The sequence below is a fragment of the Haemorhous mexicanus genome, chromosome 19, assembly GCF_027477595.1.
Source record: "Haemorhous mexicanus isolate bHaeMex1 chromosome 19, bHaeMex1.pri, whole genome shotgun sequence".
NCBI lineage: Eukaryota > Metazoa > Chordata > Aves > Passeriformes > Fringillidae > Haemorhous > Haemorhous mexicanus.
Genome location: NC_082359.1, coordinates 2,980,541 through 3,004,763, shown reverse-complemented (window position 1 = coordinate 3,004,763; position 24,223 = coordinate 2,980,541). Strand labels below are relative to the sequence as shown.

The window sequence follows — 24,223 nt, the reverse complement described above, 5'->3', positions numbered from 1 at the left end:
CTCAAATCTTCCTGAGAAAGATATCCCTAAAAATACTTCAGAACGGCTGTACCTGGTGACCGGGCAGATAATGTACCATAAAGACACCTACTGACTTTAAACAGTGCGCTGTGTCCCCAAGGAGCTCTTTTAGCAAACATACACTGTCAGGAAGCTGTGAAAGAGGCTGTGGAATCGTGCATCATCAGCACTAATGTGTGTTCATCTGCTGAACTGTCTTAATCTGGTTTAATTCTCACTGAACACTGTAAAGAAAAAAGAGAGAGAAAAAGCTTAAAATTTCAAAGAAGGATGTTTAAATTGATAAAGGGAATGCTTTTTAAAGGGTTCAAGTGAACCTTTAAAGTGAACTCAGGTAGCTCTATGCCAGCCCAATGCCCAAAATCGGAAGGGACTCAAAATAATAAAATTAAAGAAAAGGAAAACAAAATACCTCTTTTTTTTCCCAAAAGAGGAAAAAAACGAAGAAAGAAAAAAAAAAGAAAATAAGCATTTTAAAGGAATCTGGTTAAAACCTGCCCTCAGAATTCGGTAACGTTTGAGAGAATACGTGAGGGCTGCCCCCCCCGCCCCACCTCCCCACCCTCCCGCCCTTCCCTCAGTCCGGAAAGCGCCGTAGCTGATTGAATACTACGACCTCCAATATTGAAAACTGCTAACAGCAAACACAAACCCAAAAGTTAAAACAGCCTCTAAACAACTCCACTTCTCCCTTCAAGGCAAAAGAAATAACTAAATAATCGAAGGCGCCGTGTGCCATTACCGAGCCCCCGCTCCCGCCCCTCAGCGCCGGCCGCCCCTCAGCGCGCGCGTGCCCTGGTTGCCACAGCGCCCGCTCTTTGCGTACGCGCCTCTTCGTGAATAGCGACTAACGCCGCCGAGCCCCGGGTCCTGCTGCGTCACCAGCGTGAGCACCGCGTTTGACAGCGCCCGCGCTGAGGGAGTTACGTCAATGGCGTAGTTGGCAGCGGGGCGCGTGGCGATGGCGCGGCCGCTGAGGGGACCCGTGAGGGGCCGGAGGTGCCGCCGTGAGGTCCCGCCGGAGTGGCGGCCGTTCTGCCTCGGTTCTCCGCTGAACTGTGGAGTCTCTCTCATCGCTCCCTGTTCTCAAAGTAGTTTTACTTGAACAAAATCGAGGAAAATACCGAGCGAACAAAATGGTGGTCGAGTTAAGGGCAGAAATAGAGCAGGCGAGTGCCTTGGGGTACAAGGGCTGAAGGGACCCCAGTAGTTTTGCACTAGATTTTCTTTCCTAATCTTCTCCAGAATGTCACTATGAACAGTTAGAATGTGTAGGGAGGGTTTCCATTAATTAGTTCCATTACTTAGTTTCAGACAAAGGTACACGGGAAGAACGGATCATTGCAATGTTGTGGCACAATTTAAGGGTGTTCTGGATTGTCAGATGTTATCTGGCATCAGGAAAAAAACTCTGAACAGCTTGTGCTATAAAAGGATAGTGCAGATAGTGAAGTCATTGAGATGTTTTTCATTATGTCTGAGTAACAATTGTAATAATCAAAGTTCTTAAAAAGGATTTTACAAATCCAAAGTAATTCTGACCAGCTGGATTAAAATGCATCACAGGAATAGGTTCTGGTTTGTTGATCTTCAAAATCCATAAAAGAAAAATTGTCACTTTAAAAAGGGAAGGATTCATCTTTCTGCAACCTTTTAGAGCTGATTATTTACTTTACAGGTGATTTACCTGAATTAGATTACACTTCCACTATGTACATGTGGAAGTTCACCTGATTTCCATAGGAAGAACATGAACTTTTCTCAGCATTGAAAGAGCAGGACCAAACCAGAGACTTGTCCCTCAGTGTTACCTCTGTTTTTGGTGGGAGTTGTTCTGTCTTGTCCTTCTCTGCAGCTTGGAATACTGATTTTGTTAGTGGTCATGACGTTAACATTTTATGTATGCCTTCCTCATATCCTTTGTCTATCCACAGAAGCTGCTGGCACTACTGTTCTTGCAATGTTGAGATAAGGAGGGTTGTGATGCCATGGAGACGCTGTGTTCCCAGCCCTCCCTGCTGACTGAATCCCCTTTCAGCTCTTTAAGAAGAGAAAATATGCATCATTCTCAGTATGGTTAGCAGCTTTTTATTTCTTAAATTCTTGTCCTGTAATGGTGTGTCTTATTTGTTAATGTGGTAAGTTGGGATGTGCTTATGTGTGCGTGAGATTTAGATTAAATACATCAAGCATAAGTGAAGATGGCCTCTCAATTTTGAAATAGATCTATGTGGTTGCTTTGGTCCCTCCTGTACTTTGCATTCACTGAGATGGTTGAACTGTGATTTTTGTAGCTTAGTTTGTGAAAGAGCTCTAGGAGAGAAGCACTGAGTCAATCTGTGTACACATGACAAGTGTTTACCATGCTTAGGAGGTGTTGAACTACAACTAGAACATGCAGGAAGCAAGTTAGTGTTTGAAACTCTTACCAACTTGTGGAGTTCTTGTTTTCAGAACTATACTAATAGTTCTGACATTATTTAAGGCATTAGTAGTGCCATTAAATCATTCAAGCTGGCCAGAAGGGCAGGAGCACACCATTACAAGGGTCTAGGCGTCTCGAGGTTTATATGGTCACAGGTAGCATAAGTAGAACTCTCCATATGGTAATAGAAAAATACTGTAATGTTCCCTTCTTTGGTGAATAACCATCAGCTACAAATCTGGGTTCTTTGTGGGGAAGTGTCTGTCTTGGTACAGTTGAGGTCATATTCGTGCCTGAAGTGGTTTAAAAGCAATTTCTTCTCATGGAGAAGAATGTAGGGGGATAGACTATAAGAAAATATAGTGTAGAAAGTAATCTTACTCCTAAGGAGTTGCAGCTGGGCCAATTATCAAAGATCAGGAACAGGTCTGACTTTACCAGGCCACAGCTGTAAGCAATGAGAAGAAGAGTGCTGTGAAAGAGTGGGGTGGCTGGTTGGGAAGGGATCTGGAGCTACTTGGCTCCTCTTTGTGAAGAAGAAAGAGTCAGTGCTCTGAGGAGCTGCTCATGAGAAACACCAAGAAGGTGTGAAACTTTTGTGAAAAGGAGAGAACAGTATGGAACCTTTGCAGTAAGATGACAACAGGAGAATAAAACATTAATTCTAGGTTGTGGACTAGTGATTTTTCTTAAGCATTATTCTTTATGTGTGCTTGTAAGACACAACTCTAGGTTTTTTTCTTCTGTATTTGCTCACTGTTTAAAATTATTGGTCTGCTTTGATGTGCCCTTTAACATTTTTAATCTGCTGTAGGAATGGGAGAGGTTTGTCTCCTGGTTCAAAACCTCTTCCTTTATGAAAATATGACTGTTAGAATAGGAGAGCTTTGTTTTCTCCTGAAAGTTGAAAATTTAAATCCTAATAAAATACCTAGCAAAATCTTTTAGCATCCTAAGTTTCACTCTGGCTTACTAAATACTGTCTAAATTAATGAGATAATTGACAAAACTTAGGTAATGCAAAATGGCTGTGTAGTTTCTTATTCCTTGCCTTTGGTGTTTTGTACATTAGAAAGCAAGATTATTAATGAGCAGAAAGACATTTATATAATTCAGAATGTCTCATTGGTGGCATGCGCATTCTGACTTTAAAGCTGAGATGAAATCAAGTTGAAATGTTGAAAAAATCCCTTGGGAGTTTCTTATAATTGCTGCTATGCTTAATATTAGCACTGTAACAGTTCCCCACTCCATGGGTTTCTTGTCTAATAGGTTAATCCTGCTCTTTGTATCCATATATACAGCGATCTTTGAACAAAATGGAACTGTTGCCTTACTCAGGATTAGGGACCATTGGGTTTATTGAGGAGCAATTTCTGGTCAAAGGAATCTGTATGACCACTAAAACGAGTTTGTTGTTTTAAAACTACTGCTCTGTGTATAGTTCAATTACTGCATCTCCCCCTCCCGGGCTGTGGAAGAAGGGGAGGAAGGGAATTGTTGCAAACCTGTTGCTATGGCCACGTAGCAGGGGCTGGGCTGCTTGTGCGGCTGGAATCCTCTGCATCAGCTGCCGCTCGGTGAGTCCTTCCTTACACTTTGCTACATGATGAAAATGCTCTCTTTAGAAATGTTCTTTTGAATGCCAGTAAGAAATCAGTACCCTAATAAGGGTCCCCTCCCCCAGCAGCCCACGAGGTTTCCTTACATAACCAGATTGATGTAGCTCAGGTGAGACATCTGAATGCATTTGTGATTTTCATGTGAACATTATTCTTTTTTTCATGTCAGACAGATTTCATTCTTTCTGAGCTGATCTTGGATGAAAGTTTGATGTTGTGCCAAGAAATGTGGCAGCTTCATCTTTCCTCCTTTCTTCTGACCACACGAAATCTGGGATCCCTAACATTAATTAACGCCTTAGTGCAGAGGTGTTTGAAACAGTGATGAGCAAGATTTTTAAATTAAACACTGCAGAGTCCTTTGAGGGCTAAACTGCAAGCACTTGGCTTGAATTAAGTCAGTAATTCTCTGCTTTCCCAGGGATTTAGAGTTGGTGCCTTGTAGTTTCAGAAGGCCACTGTTTGCTGCTACAGCTGTGCACACTGAGGTGGTCCTGTGTACATGAGAAACAGCTTTCCCTCCTCACAAACTGAGTTGAAGAACCACCAGTTGTACCAAAAGGAAAAAAAGACAAGACTTGTTTAGTCTTTATGGAGGTAATTCCTAAATGTCCCTGTATTGAGGTAATTTCTGAATATTGTATTTCTCTTTACGTATTTTCAGACTTGTAGAATTTAACTGAACTTGGAGAATGAAGTCCAGCCTAATGCATTTGGTTCCCCCAATGAGTAGAGAAAGAATAATCTCCCAGTTTCCCAAGGTAAGAATTTTTTATCCCTTTGGTCACAGTATGTAGCCCCTGCCACGCTGGTCTATCTTTCCATTGTGCTAATATGGTATTTTAATTTAATTTAGTGTACACTTGTTGTCTTCTGTTAAAATTGCAAATTATTTAAGATTCTTTCAAAGTTTAATGTGACCTCATAGTCCCATTCAGTGCTGATCTCTGTAATAAAAATCCTCATTCTTGTTTCTAACCTTTACAAAAAGTGACTCTTGTGACAGAAGTATTATCTTACAATATTTGGTTTTTCAGCAAAACAGTTATGATTACATGCATAAGAGCTCCAACACTGAGGGCAAAGAGGAACCAGAGCTGACATTAAATTTGCCAAAAAATCTAATTAGAAGTCCTTGGTTAAAGAATTTGAGTCAATTTTCATTTCTGTTTGTACAAGAACCTTCACCATACAGTAGATCAAATGCAGTAGGCAGGCACTGTAGAAGCACAGACAAAATACCTTTGATGTCCCCAAAGACTTCTGTATTTGAAGTATAAAAGAACGGTTAAGGACAGGGAAGGGCAAGGAATTACCACTTGGGTTTTTTTCAGTTGTTCAAAAATCCTTTTAAGAGAGTTCACTTTTTTTCCCATTCGTGATCTCATCCACATATTTTACTTTTAATTTTATGAAAAGTACCACAGGTATTTTAAGCAAATGCAAGGTAAAATATATTTTCCTCATTTTTAACTAATTCCCAGTTAAAGGGCTAGTAATAAAAACAGTGCTTCACACTTATAAGATTGAAAAAACTTGATAGTAATAATGACTTGCTGGTGGTATCCTCCCATCTGTGTTTGTCTTGTGTGTCTTAGATTGTTGGGATAATTGAAGGCACTTCCAGTGGCACAGAATGATGAGCAAATGGATTTGGCCATGAGTGCTGAGACAGTGCTGGACACTGACACTCAGGTGCTCAAAGGATGGTGCTGTTCCAAGAGTTTTAACAAACACAGCTCTGGGGAAACCTTTGTGCCTTCTCACCCAACCTACCCCTTATGCCAGGATAACCCTGTTCTTGATATACCCTGTGAACAATCATTTTATCTGTTTTTCCTTGCCAGTTTGACTTCTTGCCAAGTAGCCATCACTGTTTGTCCCAGCTGCTGTTCTCTCTTTTCAGTGGTACACCCCTGAAGCCTGTCTGCAGTTTAAAGAGCACTTCCATGCACAGGTCAGGACTGCTTGTCAGCAGAGCACTGGAACAGCTGGGTAAGTTTGTAATAACCCAGGTATGCAAGGAACAAAGTATTTTAAATTCTCTGTAGCCTCCTTTCTTCATTGGCTTTCCTCCCCTCATTCCTCCTATTCCTCACTCCAGTATGTTTCAAGGCAGCTAAGCCCCTGCACAGGGCACTTCTCTGACCTGTTCCACAGTACATGAATCAAGTGCCTCTTCTTCTGCTGGGATAGGTAGCATTGAAAAAATGGTGTGGTAGTTTAGAAATGAAAAGGTTTTTAACACCCTTTAAATAAACACTTTGTTCAAAAGATCTTACAGATCCAGCCTTGCTGTGTTCTCTGTAGGTGTTCCAAAGGAGCAGGTAATAAAGGCTTTGCAGGGATATAAAGGCAGCAGCTCTAAGTTTCTTGAAAAATCTGGGAATCTGGTTTTTGTTATTTTGAAGTATACATGCTGAGAAGTTCTCTTGAGAGGTTCCCTAAAACTGGAGCAAAATTCTGGTAAATACATAGCATTTAAAAATCAGAATAAGCTGATTTAGACTCTACTAATAATCTTGAAGTTGTTTTTCTTTCTCTGCATTATCTCTCTACCAGAATTGTTACTATTACTCATTTAATCTCTGAAGCAAGGCAAGAAAGCTAAACTCTGTTGAAATCATCACTATTCAGTTAAAATAAATAGCTGTACATTTTAGTGATAAATGCTTCTGGTTTCAATGTGAAGGATCCTCCATAAAGTGGAGCTCCTATGAATACTGACAATTAGCTCACTATTCCTCCAGCTCTAGAGTTGCTGACATGAGACTTGTCATGATATCCATCTTTAAATGCAACTTATATTCATTTCACTAGGGAGTCTTGCTAAAAAAAAAAAATTAACTGAAAATATGTCACCCTGAGAGACATCAGTGACTCTGTTCCTTTTTTAGAAACACAGTCACTATCTTAGTTTCATGTAAATTTGTTACAAGTGTCTGGACAATTTTCCAACGAAGACATGCTTTATTGAATTGAGGTATTTTTCCCTTCCATTTCCAAGCTGTATTCATTTGGGATTTTTGTTTTTAGGGGTTTTTTTTATTTCTATAGTAAACCAACTCTCTATGTAATTTATTCTGGTAACAGAGTACAACAGAAAAGCTGTATGTTTTGTCTTTATGAATAGAATTAAACTACTTCTCTGTGACTGCTTTGTAGATATGACTATTAATTGGTCATTTAGGTAATTTCTGGGTGGAATGGGGGTAGGAACAGCAGCCAGAGTGTTTTGTACAGTACTTGTAAAGCTTGACAGGAATAACCATTACCTTTTCCTTTTCCATTACCCTAACTAATAAAATATTTCTTTGTCCTGTGGAAAGCTAGTCTGATAAATTCAGCAGCTAATGGCTTTATTAAATACTTTCCTGACAGTCCATCATTGTGTTAAATGGTCTGATCTAGGGAGTTTTCCCCCCCCAGTACAAATTAATGGAACACACACCTCTAAACTATCACTTACTCCTTGGCTTTTCCCTTAAGGTTGCTGATTTTATTCAGTATTTTCTCAGTAACAGTAATCAGAAGCACAGGGGTCTGTGGTCACCCAGTTAATGTTGACTGGCACATACAACTTTTTTTTTCTTTTTTGGACATGTTAGTCATGCAGTTTACCAATCAATTTTTCAGCTATTTAGAAGAGAACTTGGAATCAGCATCACATGAAAGTTGATGTAACCAGAAATAGTATTCAATAGAAGATTAACTCCTTGGTCAAAAAGCCATTCCTTGATATAAAAGAACATTAAACCTCTTAAGCCATTTTTGTACCATTTGCACAGGAGATGTCAATCCAAGTTTAGGTCAACAAATGAACTTAAATTCACTTATCCACCTGGATCTCCTAAAAGAGATAAAGTTTCAATTTTAAGAATGCAGGCTGAGTCACCTAAAGCCCATCTGCTGTATCCTCTGGGAGGACCCAGAGCAAAGAGGATTATTTGCATGAAGCCAGGTTCAGATTAATATTATTCCAGGTAGTCAGAAAATGTATTGGCTCTAACCTTGTGGGTTGTTTTTCCCAGAGGCACATTCTGCAATGGGTTCTTTTATTATCAGCAGTTTCTTATTTCTGCACTTAGGACTTTGTATTGTTAAAGTCAATGAGAAACTTGGGATAAATTGGAATGCAAAGGATGCAGATACACTATGGTCTTATGTGTGAACTTATGTAAAATTATGCCAAATGCATATATTTAAAGTAATTTTAATAGAATAAAATTTGTTCCACTGAATTGAAATTAAGAAAAAAAAAAAAAAACCACCAGACTAAGAAATGGATTATTTCTGCTCTGGAAGGGTTTGGTTTCTTGGTGGCTTTCTTTCTCACTCAGACTGTGCAGATAAACTGAAGTCACCGTTTCATGTGCTCCTCACTTGCAATTTAAAAATCTAAATCAGAATTTTTAGAAGAAGACTGAAATTACTACTAACACTATGTAATATTTTCAAATATTTATAACAGGCTGAAAATATCCAAAGTGGTTGTGGTAGGAGACCTGCATGTTGGGAAAACCAGTCTTATCAACAGGTATGGTATATCTCAGCTGATGTTTGATTCTCCTGTTTCTCAGATAAATGTTATAACATTTCCATTGCTGGCTTTAGAGTAGTGCTTCATGGTTCTGGTTTGAACCTGAAGCAGTACTTTGTGGTTTTGTTATTAAATGAAGACAAAATGAAGTCAAGAGTATGAGACAGTCTCCATACATCAACACAGAAAGTTGTGCTCTAGCACTTCCATCAGTATATGTTACATTCTTAGGTATTTTTATCTAGTCAAACATGATACAGTATTTTCCTAATGAATCCAGTCTAAAGGCTAAACAATCAGTAAACAATTTCAGTGTCTGAGTCTAGGTTTCATTTAGGTCATTATTTACGACCCAAAATATATTCCCTTGTAACTAAAACTGGAAGATGCTTTACCTCCCTTGAGAGCTCAAAAATGTTTTATTCTGAGTCTCATATTATCCTGAGCACTTCCTAGATATATGTGCTTTCTAGTTTGTTAAACAGTGTCTCCTTCTCTTTTTTGTTAGTGTCTTTATGGTTTTGTGTCTGCTTCTACATTATATAGCAAATCCACAGTTAGTTTTTTCTTCATAATTTGCCCTAGACAGTGTTAGTTTTGCAGTTATTTGTACTTGTCTTGCTAGTTTTTCATCCTCTTTTTTTCCATTGCAGATTTTGCAAAGATAATTTTGACCGAGACTACAAGGCAACCATTGGAGTAGATTTTGAGATTGAACGTTTTGAGATAATTGGAATGCCATATAACCTCCAGATGTGAGTTGAAAGAGCATGGTTAAGCATTGCACAGAGTACAGATTGCTGCAGGCTGTAGTGGAATAAAGATTTTTAAGCTATAATACAATTGCACAAAGAATAATGTGATCTGAAGAAAAGATTCTGTCTCTGGACTTGCAGTTTTAGTAGAAATTTTACTCTTGGCTTTCTCGTGCCTAAAGTATTACAGGCTTGTAAATGAAAATTAATCTTGAATGTCTTGCACTATTTCAATGGAGTTCTGTCACTTTTACTCAACATTCAGGAAAGAGAAGTGGAAGCTTTTGTCACAGCCACCAGTGCTGGTGTAACCCCAGTCTGTGAGCAGTGAGCACTGAACTTGGCTGTACTGGGGGTTCTATTCCTGCAGTCATTGAAATTAATGATAAGGGTGTCCAGTGATTTCAACATTAATTATCCATAAATCATAGGCTGGAGTGGTTTTATTAGAATGTCAACCTATTTTTGATTTTCAACTTTGCTTGTCAGACTAGTGGGAATCCTGCCCTTCTTCCACCTGCTTTGGATCTGTGGAGTGGTGTCCCTTTGTGTTTCTGGTGGCCAGCAACATTGTTCTGTAGAGGGCATTATGGAATCATCTGTAGTGTGACCTAGAGCAGAAATAAGATGCTTTGCATGAGATATTTTAGTGCATGAATTTTAAAACCCTTTTTACTTAGGAACACTTTTTTTTGTTGAGATCACAGATGTAAATAGATGGCTCGTAGTATTTATTGAAAAATCCATTTCCCACTGATTTCACTGTAATTGTGTTTGGGAAGTTTTGCCAGGTGCTATCCTTTTGGAACTTGAGTCCCTCTAGAAATCCAGACTCATGCATCAGCATTTTGCAAACTGAAGCAATAAGGTCAGGTTGCATTATCTGCAGTCTTCAGAAGCTGGGTAGAACATTTCCATATGATAAGCACTAGTGCCCCCTCTTGCTGAGAGATTTCCACACAAGATATATTTGCAAGTATCCGTGACTGGCAGTACGAGGCTGCACCAAAACCCAAAGCTCTGTAGTGCTGGCAGTAGCTGAAGGCACTGCATATCATGTTCATTAATGAGAAGGACATTCTTGATTTTATTTAATGGTGTCATTAGTACCTGCTAGACTGAGCTGCAGGTCTCTAATTTATAGTGTAGAGACAGAGATCTTAACTAGCAGTTGCAAGATTCTAACATGGGCTAATACACGACTGAGCTAGTATTAGCACAGAAAATTTACAAAACTAGATTGCCCTAGAAATACATGCAAATTACATAGGTGAAAGAAAAAAATGTTTTAAGGAAAAGACATTACCATGCAGAATACAAATACTTGAATTGTCTCCAAAATGATTAGTATTTTTTAAGAAAAGGTAAAAATTATGTTTGCATGTCTTCATTGCCTAATAGAGCTTTACTGTATTTCTCTCAGTAGTTAATGAATAACATGTTCCAGATGGTGACACCTCCCTGGTATCACATTCTTCTCTGCCTTGTACCAGTCTGCTGCTTCATTAACTTGTTTACTCAGGTTACCCTGGGTTTCATTAACCTGAAATTTCTTTTTTCCCCCCGTTGCACAGATGGGACACAGCAGGTCAGGAGAAGTTCAAGTGCATTGCATCTGCTTACTACCGAGGAGCAGAGGGTGAGAGCAATATTAATTTGATCCTGCTTTTGTTGGGAGGCTGTATTGTGTACAGCAACCTATATCCATATATGCTCCTGAGGAAGGTACCTATAGACACACTGTGGTGGAATGGATTGTCCATTGTTGCAGGGAAGAAGGGATGAAGAAGTTCATGACTTGATGTGTTGTCACATCTGCAAGCTCTGAGTGTTCTGATGGTGCAGTGATAGAAAGTGGCACTTGTGACTAGGGGGAAAGAATTTGAGGTTGGGTGAGATTAATGCTGGAGTTGGAAGTGGATATTTCTGGCTTTCCCTTTGGTAAAAGACAATCCTGTGGTAATTTGTGGTCCCAAAATGAAAGGGTTGATAGCACTGTAGATAAAACATTGAAGACTAAGGACTTAGGTCTTATTGGGTGCTAGAAAAAGAAAAGAAATGAGCAAATGGATAGTCTTCCACTTCCTATGTGTTAAATATGTTCTTACACCTTATACATAAACATTCTCTCTGTTTAACAAGACCGGTTGGAGAGACTTCTGATACAATTTCTAATTTAATTACCTTTTTTTCTGGTCTTGTCTTTTATTGCAGTTATAATAACAGTGTTTGATCTGGCTGATATCCAAACTTTGGATCACACCAAGTAAGTTTCTGTGTTTTGGCTTATCTTTTAAAGCTTTTTACAGCAGGTTTAATTGCCTTCCATATGTAGGTGTTAAGAGCTTGCTGGATCATGAGTGTATTTTCTATTGAGCTAAGAAATTAAAAATGACAGTTACTACTTTGGATTACATAGGGAGGGATTTTTCTAAAGAAAATGCAGAGCATAGATTTGAACTGCTTACACTTGACTTCCTTTAAAGTCAGTGCAGAGAGAGAGGCACTTCAGTAAAAGCTTGATGCTTCCAATGCTAGACATGCGGCAAAAGATGAAGTGCACTCCAAAAGCTCTTTTTTTTTTTTTTTTTACTTTATTTGGTATAAATAGAATAACAAGCTGGAATCTGATGTAAATGATAAAATTGATGAGATGCATCTCATGCATAATGGCTCATTTTTTAGGTGCGCTGTTATCCCAGATTTTTTTCTCTAGTTTTTGTGATTCTGATGGGAGATGGGGTTTTAATTGTCTCTCCTCTTTTTGACAGCCTAAGTATGTGTAGATACAGCTAAACGTACTAGTTCAGATCTGTGTAATGATTTGGTTACAACAAAACACTAATTGTTATGAGTAAACTCAGTCTACTTTTAGTGCAGGCTGCAAAACCCTGCATGGATCTATGATCCACACTGCTGTCACAGCTCAGAGTAGATGTATTTCTAACGTGCTGTTGTGACTGTAATGCAGGTACAGACTTCTTTACAACCTGTACTCTGTCTTATTTGAATGTGTACTATGGTGCTTAGCTCATTTACATAGGACTTTGTAAAATAATATATATATTAGTGTCTCTGCTTGGCTGAAAGTAATTGAAGCCTGTGAACCTGATTTCCCACACACGCACACACTCCCTTCCCTCCTTGACTTGTGTTGGATGACTCAAGAGAAACTTGATTGCCAGAGTAACAAGAATATAAAAGCTTGTGAGACAAGAATCATACAGCCTTCATAGGAGCTGTTTTATAATGCTGAATAGATTATTGCACTCTTTATTCCCCTTTGTATCTAACCCACTATGTGGTTCATACCTTTTCAGTTGCTTCTTGCTTTCTTATTCCTTATCTTGCACCAGGCTTTGCCCTCACCCTTACACTGGGAAATATCCTCTCTGGGTGCTAAAGTGATTGTTGAATTTGTAGTCTGCCATGAGTATGATTTTTCTTTAGTGGGAGACATGTGTTCAAAGGAGTTGGAATAGCTACTGCTCTCTCTGTCTAGAAAAAAAGGCTTTTGACACTCTCACATAAGTTCTTCCACTCACTTTTCTTGTGACCCTTTTATCTATCATATTCTCCTGTACTCCTTGTTCCCTCTGACTGATTTTTTTTTTTTTTTCCAGACAGTGGTTAGAAGATGCATTGAGGGAGAATGAGCCAGATTCCAGCTTCATCTTTCTGGTTGGAACAAAAAAAGATTTGGTGGTGAGTAAATTGAGTGCAGATAAGGAAATCAGATTTTTCCCTAGCTCCTCAAGTGACTTCCTTTGTAAGTCATGCACAATGTCATTGAGATAAAGACCTTGAGTGAAAAACTTAAAAGGTAAATTGAACACCCCACTTGAAATCAATTAACGAAGAGACTCTGAAAAAAATGGGTAGTTAGTGAAATATTTCTTGCATAATGTTTTTCAAGTATATATATAATGTAAACAAACATAGTGGTCTTGAAGGTTTTGTTGTTCTGTAACAACAACATGAAGTTCATAGGTTTTCTTCTTTCTCTCCATTTAAAATAACTGCAGTATGAAATTTAGAGCATTATATGTATTTTTGTTATGCCAGCAAGCCTGATATGCTGGATCTGAATCCTAGAAATATGGAATTCTAAGCTAGATACTCACAACTGAGTATTAGAGTTCAGAGAGCTGTTGGAAAAATTAGAGGGAAATTGGTTTTTAAGGAATGGTGTGTTCATTACTCAGGAACAGGGAAGGTTTCTTACTTAATTGAATATCACATAATTTTCAAAAGAACAGGGTGAATGCAGTCTCTCTATACAATTCTCAGTCCTGTGTTTATCTTTCTGTAGAAAAAAGATTTTTAAAGCTTTGAAAACAAACTTGTTTATTCTTTTACTAGTTGGTCCCACAACTCTTCTGCTGACAGTGATAGGCTGGCAAGGATTTAAAGACCATTAACTGGGCTGCTGACTTGATAGTCCTTTACCAGGGAATGTGTTAGATACAAGGGTCACTTGTTAACTCTTGTTTTGTTTCAGTGCTGTGGGAGCTGAGTGGAGACTTCCATCTAAAGCCAGTACTAAATAGCTGAACATTCTTGCAGCCATGTCTGATTGCCCAACTCGAGGCAGGGTCAGAAAGGCCTCTGAGAAAACTGGAAGCATTGCAGTGTAGGTGCTCTGGCAGTGCCTGTGTGCTGTTACCAGCCCAGGCACACTTGTGTTCAAGCTGTCCCATGTTGTTTGCCCAGTCAGATGCTGTGTGTGAAAGGACAGAGCTGGATGCCATCCGTTTTGCCAAGGAGATGCAGGCAGAGTACTGGTCGGTTTCAGCCAAAACAGGTAAATTACTGCCAAGGATGTAAAAATAGCATAACCACGAGGGCTGATGTTGGAGTTGGAGGAACTTATTATCCCCCCACTGCCAGTTTTTTGTTGTTGTTCTTGTATTTTGTTGCTATGAGAAACTTCAGGCTTATTAATGGCAGATTTTATTTGAGGGTTTGTATGTGTGCTTTCACTGTCGTGTATGCAGAAAGAAATAATCAAGCTGCTTTGCAGTATCTGAGCATGTATAATTCATAGATAGTTACATAAATACACATGTGCACTACTACTCAACGTTTGCAATGGAAAAAGATTACACCACAAAATGAATTCTCTCTGTTGCTGGCTAAAAATAAAGGTGCAGCACAGGGTACAGTATTCCAAAGTAAGAAAATTAGAAATTCTTTCTGCAATGATCAGAATGGGAGACAGATTGTTGGAGAGGCCTGTTCTGTCCTAATATTGAACAGTCAGCTGTTCACAGATGTGCTTGTTATGCTTGATCATCTGTTATGTGCCTTTATAAAAACACATCATTTCTGTCTTGTTTCCTAGGAGAAAATGTCAAAGAATTCTTTTCCCGAGTTGCTGCCTTGGCCTTTGAACAGTCCATGATAAAGGAGCTGGAGAGCAGTCCTGGGCACAGGGCCCAAATTGGGGCAGGAAATCTCATCAGTATGTGAAGTTTTGCTTTTTGTGTGCATTTTTCTTGTTTATAGTCCAAAGGATTGGGGAGGCTTTTCAAGCATTAGAGCAGTTTCAAATACCTGCAAGCATATTCGTATCATTGTCTGCCCAGGTTTTAGCCTACAGGGGTGACTGGGCCTGCACCCAGCTTTTGTTACCCTTACTATCAGATGATATAATTTCTTGTACGTTGATTTTATAACTTTTTTGTTTCCACAGAGCTAGAGAAGAACATTATGGAAGTTCCAGAAGACAATGCTCAAGTCAGCCTGAGCTGCTGCTAACTGTCAAGTGTTTCTGCAAGTGCCACACTTTTCTGCAACAATGCTCTCAAACCAGAAAGAGTGAGCTTAAATTTTAGAAATGAGGGAGGAAAAACTTACCCAAACTTTCCTGCTGAGAGTTCCCTTGCTGCTGCAGGCTCCCTGTGCAGGGTGGTACAATTGTTATGTAAACCTTTCTCTGTGTGGCTCAAACATAGCATCCTTGTCTTAATGCAAGAAGACATTGCCAGTGCCATGGGCTCACCTGCCTGCCAAAAAGGCTTGTAGTCAAAAATGATGTCATTTCAGTGTGTTGTTTTTTGATAATTTTCTAGAAATCTTAGCTAGTGAAGCGGCATTCTCTTGTGGGAGCAAGAAACAAGTGGCAGTTCAGAATGAAGGGTGATATCAATATGGTTTTGCCTTTTAAAACAATTGTGTGAAATAACTCTGATTGCTTTTATGCATTCCAAGTATTTTAAAACTATTTGAAAATAAATCTTTTAAAGTATCAGGCTTGGAAGGACACAAATGCAGACTGCATATTTTCCACTGTGATTTCTCCATCCAGGAAAAACGTTCATTACTTTTTATTTTTCACTTGAGAATCAGAGCCCAGTATTAAATATTTCCAAGCCTAAAAGAAGTCCAGGTAGGAACTCAGTTTTTTAACACAGCTGTCTAATATTTTGAAAAATGTTGCCAGATAAGAATGCTATTCTTTTCCATTTTCTTGAGTAAGAAAGAATGGTCACACAGGTGCATAAAATGGAAAACATTATTTCCCTCTAATTTTTCCAATAGCTCTCTGAACTCTAATACTCTGTTTTATCTAGCTTAGAATTCCATGTTTCTATTATTAATATCCAGCATGTCAGGCTTGCTGGCATTAAAAATAGATATAATGCTCTGAATTTCATATTGCAATTATTTAAAATGAAGAGAAGGAAAACCTATGAATAGTTACAAGGTACTGTTTCTTGGGTTATTTATTCAATCATTGCAGAAACAACAGTATCTTTAAAAATAATTATAACAGGGCTCAGATTTGCGCTGCTGAGAAATAAAGACATTTGTTAATAAATGCATCAATCTGAAAATATTCTGGATTCTCTGCCATTTTTCCCACTTTGATAAGAAATTGGAAGAAGTGGAGAAAAGAGCTTGAGCATGCTTTTTATTACTTTTGCCTTTTGACGTAAGTTAGAGCAGCTTCCTAGAATATGATGAATAGAGATCTAGGAACTCTGTGTCTTTTTTTTATCAGATAATCTTCACTTTGGCAATTGTGCTGCCTGTTGGCAAGGACACAAATGTAGCATTTGGTGGAAAAAATGAATCTGTGAGGGTACAGAAGGAGCTCTTTATCCAAATGTGTAGTATTTCGACCTTTGATGTTCTGTGCAGTTGTTCAGTTCCAGAGTCTGTTTCACAAGGGAGGTGAATTTACACTGTGCTCGTAGCACAGGCTTTGGCTGGGTAGCCATGGCCTTGTGTTTTCTGAGCCTGAGTGAGAGTGGAGATGGTTCACTCTGCTGCAGCAGATCAGGTTAGCTGGGCTTCAGTGCTGACATGGGAGACAGTGTTTACACTGCAAAATGACTCAGGAACAAATCTTAAAAAAAAATCCATTTTGGGTTTTTTTTTTTTTCCCCACCAAGAAATATATCTCCTAAGGGTTTCTTCTGTTGCTGAGCTCAATTATTGTACAAAGTCACAGAGATGCAATCTCTTCAACGGCACGATCATGTTGCCTGGGAAATCAACTGGGACAGTTTTTTCCTAGGGATTCAGCACATTGCATGATGTCATTACTGTTTTGTATCATCTGGAGGTCCAAAAACTTCACATACAAATGTAACACTCTATCAGTCATCAGCTATCATGGGACAATAGCCCAAGTCTATTAAATGATGGATGCTTTGAGACTGGGTGGTTTTTTGTGTGATTTGTTGGGTTTTTTGTTGTAATTTTTTGTTTGTGTTTGGGTTGTTTTGCTTCTTGGTTGGTTTTAAGGGTGTTTTTAGCACCACTGAAACCTCCCCTGCAAAGAACTCCATATTAATAATTTATCATCTAAAATGAATCTTGGATCATGTTGCAAATGATGAGTTGCTTATGAAAGCAAAGGAAACTAACTATAGAAAATAAATTTGTAAGTTCTACCTGGCCAATGTTTTATCTCTGTAAATCCATTCTATCAGCAACTTAATTGACTTTGAAGAAGCCTTAATATTTTGGAAAACACTGTTGAAAAAACTTTATTAACTCTCACTATAGGGAGAGTAAACCACAATTTCTATACCAGTTGAAATCCCCCCAGTGATCATGGCGACAGCCACAGTTTCAGCTTCCTTGTGGAATTTGCGGGTGAGAAATTGAAGTAAGCTTTGGAGTCAGTCTGAAGCAAAGGAAAAGAACAATTGTAACCATCCATTTCCCAAAAGAAGTACTGAAGTTGTGCTGTTTCTTGTCTTTTCTTAGTGAAAGCTAATGTGTTCATGGATGGTGGATGCATTTGTGCTGAGCAAACCCTCTGCTAATGGATCAAAAGCCATTTAAGAAAGCCACCTGACAAAGTTAATTTCTTACTATAAAAGCCTTTTCTTTTAATCTTTAACAGTGTTATTCATCTTTTGAGTTATTATTTCACACTTAAGGTATGATTGTTTATACTTACATAGATCATGGGATTCAGAACTTTCTAAATCCTGTTGGTTCCCAGCTCAGGTTTACATTGTGGTGGAACTGGAGTCCATTCTCCATGAATAAATCTGTCCCCCTCTGTGTTTTCAGTTTCCCATTAATAGTTAGAGGTTGTTCTAATGTAACACACTGGTGAGTGAATGCTCTCAACACTCTGTATCACGTCTCTGAGCATGCAAGTTAAAATGAAATGTTTGACAAATTGTAGGAGAATATGGATTTGGTGATGGAGAGGGTTGATCGCTTTCCTATATGTTTGGCCTGGAAGTAGTTCTCACAGTGAGAAATTGCCATTGTCTGAATTTAAAGAAGGAGAGTTCCATTTTTATCACCGGGTTCATAGAATTATTTAGAATGAATGGGACTTCCCAAGACTTGTCAGCTTTGTCCAACTCCTCCAGGAATGCTGCTTTGTGTTAACAAAAATACGATTTTTTTTAGTTTCAGCCACATATTAATCAGAAACCATGTTTTATTTCTCATTTTAAAAGCTCAGCTTATGTCCAACGGTTTTTTTGTTTGTTTGTCCTTAAAAACCCCCGGTTCTTCCTCGTGGGATGATGCTGAAGAGCAGCTCTCGAGTGACAGCTCGAGAGCTTTACCCAGAGCCAAGCGGCTCCTTCTCCCCACCAGAGGGAGCCCGGCGGTCGCTGCAGGATCAGATCCGTGCCGGCTCGGAAGCGCTTTGCGATCTCTCACCGGCCAGCAGAGGGGATGTGCCGGGAAGGCCGGCCTGAGTTTAGCCCCTGATCGCAGGATTCTCAGTCTCAAATCACAGGTATGTGTCTGCTACCGTAATCTTAAAGAAATTTTCTATCCAGTTAAAATACTGCTCTCTTCAATGCATAAAGTATCAGCAAAGATTCAGAGAACACTCCAACTCCCAGTGGAATTTCTGGAGTTGTGCTACCTCGGTAGATAAAGAGGGTGTAGTTGTTGAACAGTATTAGTCACTAAAAGGTAAGTGTGCACACAGAAATCCCTCATGTGACTCATCACAATTCTTTCTCCCTCCAGAAAGGACACAAATGTCAGAAAAGCAGACCCAAATAGAAACCACTCCAGAAATAAATCCAAATGGTGAGCCTTCAGTAAAAGTTCTGTAGGAATTCAGAACAGATTCCAGTGATGTCACATACCTGCCATTGTTTATAACCATGCTAATTTTATTATTCCTAGAAATACATTGCATGTCAGAATTTTGTTGGTCAAACTGCCACTAAGCAAACAAATAGTATCAATAGAGAAAAGGCAATGTATTTTATTTCTGTGACAGATTGAGAAGTATTGAATGATTTATAGAGTTATTTATTAAACATATAGATTTTATAATGATTTAGTTCATAATCTGTTTTCCATATAGGTCAGCCAAAGCCTGTTATGTGTTAAAAGCTGAGGAAACAAGTGCAGGAAAAGCAGTTAAAGCCAGGAAACAAAACCAAGAGGGATGAACTAAGCAAAAGTGAATATATGAGTAGCCATTTGTGATATAGCTGAAAGTGCCCCAAAATATTTTCATTGGCATATAAAAAAGCACAGAGAGGAAAACTGTTTAATGGATTTTGAAACAGTGCATATCTCAGAGGTAAGAGAGCTACTCCTATGGAGTTGTGCTTTTCATTCCTATGGGATTTTATTAGTTCTTATCAGGGCTACATCCCACTCTCTTTTCTAGCAACGTGTACCAGAAAAATATGCTTCACCACAAACATGAAAGAAACAGTTTTATGGGGGATATGAGGGGTACATATCCTCTTTGTCTGTCCTTCAAACAGGGAAGCTTTGGTTGTTTTTTACCCTTTTTTCAGAGGTTGAATTAGTACATGGAAAGGACACATGCTGTAAGCAAGGTTAAGAAGGAAGTGTGATGGTGTGATTTCAGAACGAAAATAATACCCAGCAGCCAGAATTCTGTTTATAGCATTTGCCATCCTTCACCAAGAGGTGAAGTGCGGGACTGAGTTACTGGTGCTAAATAATATAGAGGACATAAGTGAGACTAATGCCCAAAGAAAGCAGCCTTTATTGTCAGCATCAGAGTTATTTTTAAGTAGCAGTTGCCCATCTCAGAAATCCAGCTTATAATTTATTGGCAAGGAAGGTAGGATTCAGGGACTGACAAGGCTGCTACTAACCAGCACTTACATGAGTGGGGGAAAACGTGACCTTTGAAGGTGAGCTGCAGCAATGCCTGGGGGGAGAGCTTTGCTATGAACACAAGAGAGAGCACAGAGACGTGCTGGTGTTTATACATAATATATGAGGGCATGGCTGTATGGACGGGAATGGATACCTCCCTATGCACACAGGGCTGTGTGTATGGCGTGTTCTTAATCAGTCTTAGCTATGGTCACGTCTGTACGGTGTGAGGATGCCCAGGCCTGCGGCTGCAAGGGCGAGCGGCCGGGACCGCTCAGGACTTTGCCTTTGTCTCATGGGCAGCAGTGAGGAAGGCGCTGGGGCCACCCACCCCCGCGGGTCTCCCGGCCCGGCCGGCCCGGCTGCCCCTTTAAGAGGCCCCAGCGCCGTGTCAGTGCCTGCGCCGGGTCCTTCCCTCCCCTCCCCTTCCGCAGCGCCGCCGGAGCCGGGCCGCGATGGGCCGCCGCGGGCAGCGGGGGCTGCGCCGCCGGGGGGGCTCCCGCGGGGCCGCGGGGCGCTCGGGCACCGCCGGGTAGCGGCGGAGCTCGGCCGGGACGCGCCGCCGCATCGCCGCCCGCGCGGGGACCGTGTGCGCCCCGAGCGCAGCACAATAGCCGGGAGGAGGAGACAGGGAAAGGGGCAGGGGGAGAGGAGGAGAGAGAAAGAGAAAGCACAACACGGGGGCTGGCGAGGGAGCGCGGAGCGGAGGGCTCCGGAGCGTGGCCGCGCTGAGGACCGTGCCCAGGACGGCGGCGACAGGAGGTGGGTGGGGGGCGATATTTACCTTCCCTCCCCCGCCCCGAGCCCGCTCCTTTGTCCACGCGCTTTGAAGTGCTGGGGGATCGCCGGGGTGGGAGCATTGTTGTTCGCCAGCTAACGATCAGTCATGCCGGGGAGAGAGTAGCGAGTGTACGCGGGGCTGGGGCCGGCAGAAGCAGAAGGAGACGGGGAGGAGAGACGATTGCGAGAGAGGATCGCTGCCTGCCTCCCAGTGCCCTGCATGGACCGCGAAAGAGACGCGCTGAGTTGACCCTGCCCGAGCTGTTTCTGCTTCTACATGTGAGATCCGGTTGGTTTTTTCTTTCCACCTTTCTCTCCAGCCTCCTTCTCGTATTCTCCACGTACTCCCGTATGCAAAATGGTGGACCCTGTGGGGTTTGTAGAGGCTTGGAAAGCACAGTTTGCAGACTCTGAGCCTCCTAAGATGGAGCTGAAATCTGTAGGAGACATTGAACAGGAACTGGAGATGTGCAAAGCATCTATCCGGAGACTGGAGATGGAGGTTAATAAGGAGAGGTTCCGCATGATTTACCTGCAGACTCTTCTGGCAAAGGAGAAAAAAAGCTATGATAGACAGAGATGGGGTTTTAAACGTGTTTCTCAGTTGCCTGAAGGGGGTGCAGAGCAGCAGATCCAGGACCTGCATCATCAGCAGGCTGCTGACCAAGACGAATATGAAAAAAGCAAGTCACATCATGGGGAGGAAAAGTTCAAACCCAGGATACCCTCTATGCGGAAACTGTCTACCCAGAGTGATGGGTCAGACCTGTCACCTTTGGACAGCCCCCACCACGGGGAAGGAGAGCAGGACAGGTGCAAGTACTATGGTGAAGAGAAACTGAAGAGAGTTGTGGAAGACATGGAGAATCGCTGTGATACTGATGGCTCTCCTTCAAAACACAGATCAGCTTCCACTCGCAGACTGGTGGGATCTGCTGAGAAGGAGGGATCATTTGAACCTAAGGAGAGAGGGAACAGCACCAGTGTGGCAGCCCTAAGGTCCAATTTTGAGAGAATGAAAAAGGTTAATTCACATTCTTCTGGTGATAACAAGGATGTTGTTGAAAAGCCTTTTTATGTGAACATGGAGTATCACCATGAGAAGGGTCTTGTAAAGGTCAATGATAAAGATGTTTCTGACAAAATAAGCTCCCTTGGTAGCCAAGCCATGCAAATGGAACGCAAAAAGTCTTTGCACTCCCTCCCTTCTAGCATGGTACCCAGCTTCAGTGAGTTCCAGAGGCCTGCCTACAGGGGAAGGTCCTCAGAGAGCAGCTTTGGCTATGATGGAGAATATGAGGATGCTGAACTGAACCCCAAGTTTCTTAAAGATAATCTGATTAATGCCAATGGCAGCAGCCGCTCACCTTGGCAGCCCATGGACTTTCAGCCCTATCAGAGTATCTATGTTGGTGGAATGATGGGAGAAGGAGAAGGAAAAGGACCTATTCTGCGAAATCAGGGCCCACCTGACCAGGAAAAACATCTCACGTGGCCCAGGAGATCTTATTCCCCCAGGAGTTTTGAAGATATTGGAGGAGGATACACTCCTGATTGTAGCTCTAATGAGAACCTTACCTCCAGTGAGGAAGACTTCTCCTCAGGACAGTCCAGCCATGTCTCCCCCAGCCCCACCACGTACCGCATGTATCAGGATAAAAGCCGCTCCCCCTCCCAGAACTCCCAGCAATCCTTTGACAGCAGCAGCCCTCCAACCCCCCAGTCTCAAAAGCGGCACCGGCAGCAGCAGGTCATCGTGTCTGAGGCCACTATTGTGGGTGTACGGAAAACAGGACAGATCTGGCCGAGTGATGGAGATCTGCCCTCTGCAAGATGTCACCAGGACAGCTGTTACCACGGGGATACAGGTGTGTAGCAGCTCTTTGCTTAGTCTTTGAAATGCATCGAGCAGGGAATGGTATCCCGGAAATGAATGGGAGACCCTGGGTGAATCACTGTGAGGGGGCAACTGTTTCACGTGAGAATTCTGTGTTTCATTTGTAGTTTTGCTGGTTTAGGAAGACCTTACAGAAGTGTGTGTCACACTGCATTTTAGGAATTCAGTCTGAATTCCCAGAAGGGTTGATTCAGGCTTCTTTTGAGAGGATCAATGGAGTCCCATGTTAATAATTTCTTAAACTTTCAGTCTGAACACTGAGCTAAGAAGGGGCCAGAACTTCAACAGGTATTCACCATTTGTGGTGAATTCACCGCCAGTTTATTCCCTCCCTCGTATTTGTGTGCTATGGAGTAGTTAAACTCTACCTCAGAGGTGGTAGTGTGCCAGCAAGCCACAACCTGAGGGTTTTGCCAGAGCTTTACCGATAATGATGCTGCTCCCACAGTCTTGTTTTTTCCTGTCTGTATTAATTGCCGTGCTACTTTCTCGTTCTGTCTCGTGTCAGCCTTCAATTAGAGCTGATTGGAGGTGATGATTGTGCAGCTCTGCTCTTGGAGCTTTCTGCTATCTCCGAGTGAAGAAAGAACTTGGAATATCAGGAAGCCCTGAGGGAAAAATGTTAACTAAATTTCAGCAGAATAAAACGTCTCATTTGGGGAAGAATGGGCAATGTTTGAATCCGTTTTTATGTAACTCATTCAGGCATGCAGGTGTGTCTGTGGAATCACAGTGAGTTTATAGGTGGAAGAGGTGTACAAGAATTGTATTAATTCAGATGCAGTTTTTGAATGTATGTGGATGTCTGAACCTATTTAGCAAGGCAAGGCATGTAATGTAAATATTATTTTGTGCTAACACCTGTAGTCTCCTATGCAGTAAATGAAAATCAAATCCAGGAATGAAGAAAATAGGAATGTTTGTTTTGACAGATTTCTTTAATTATAAATCTGTGAGTTCTCTCATGGGTTTTCTTTGTTTCTTTGAATCTCTCATTTTAATAAGGGATTAACATGTTATTTGTCAATGGGACCAAATTCCTGTATTACTGGGTGATTTCAGAGGCCTGTCAGAGGTGTCAGTTTCTCAGGTTGTGAGAGTTTGCTCTATTACTTCTCAGAAGAGTAACTGCTTGAAGGAGATGCCTGGCTTTACTTTCCCTGCTGATTGTTTTTGTCAGCAATACTTCTGGGAGCAACGATGGAGAGAGAACTCTTCTGTGCTGTGCTGCCATTCTCTTATCCTGTTGTGTTACTGGAAGGCTGGACTTGTAGTGGGTGTTCAGTGTACATGGAAGCTCTGCACCTCCTCACAGTGACTTCTCCCTTATCAGACTGGATGGACATCCCTGTTTTCTCTCTGGGACTGCTGCATTCTTCCTGGGTTTTAGGGGAGAGGCTGAGTCTTGTGCTCATTTGAACTGAGCTCAGCCATCTGTCTCTGCTCTTGTTTACTGATGCTCTTTAGATGACTGGGAAGCCTCCTGGCAATTTCAGTTTTTGCAGAAGGAAACAAAGGGGTAAAAATAACAAAGGTTGATAAAGCTTGAGGATAAATTCAGCTTTCAAAAAGGCAGTAGGTAAGTTTTATTTTAAATAA

General features: G+C 41.0%; 2 protein-coding genes across 2 annotated transcripts in view; both read left to right on the top strand.

The window, feature by feature from the left end:
• Nucleotides 1–4,760: 4,760 nt before the first annotated feature.
• On the top strand, nt 4,761–16,137 carry RAB36 (RAB36, member RAS oncogene family). Its single transcript, XM_059863467.1, has 10 exons — nt 4,761–4,829; nt 5,975–6,063; nt 8,540–8,605; nt 9,262–9,363; nt 10,938–11,002; nt 11,578–11,629; nt 12,987–13,068; nt 14,077–14,167; nt 14,708–14,827; nt 15,059–16,137. The coding sequence occupies exons 1-10, from the start codon at nt 4,761–4,763 to the stop codon at nt 15,121–15,123; spliced, it is 801 nt and encodes a 266-aa protein (XP_059719450.1). The 3' UTR covers nt 15,124–16,137.
• A 4,388-nt stretch (nt 16,138–20,525) lies between these two features.
• The window catches only part of BCR (BCR activator of RhoGEF and GTPase), a 100,453-nt gene continuing 96,755 nt past the window's right edge, over nt 20,526–24,223 (top strand). Inside the window, exon 1 of the mRNA XM_059863497.1 lies at nt 20,526–22,595. Coding sequence (XP_059719480.1) covers nt 21,086–22,595 — 1,510 coding nt within the window. The 5' untranslated portion in view covers nt 20,526–21,085. The remainder of the gene's footprint in view (nt 22,596–24,223) is intronic.

Coding starts and splice junctions, on each gene's coding strand:
- RAB36 (XM_059863467.1), top strand. CDS start 4,761: ATGAAGTCCAGCCTAATGCATTTGGTTCCCCCAATGAGTAGAGAAAGA. Junction 8,606..9,261: donor AAAACCAGTCTTATCAACAG/GTATGGTATATC, acceptor TTTCCATTGCAG/ATTTTGCAAAGATAATTTTG. Junction 9,364..10,937: donor ATGCCATATAACCTCCAGAT/GTGAGTTGAAAG, acceptor CCCGTTGCACAG/ATGGGACACAGCAGGTCAGG.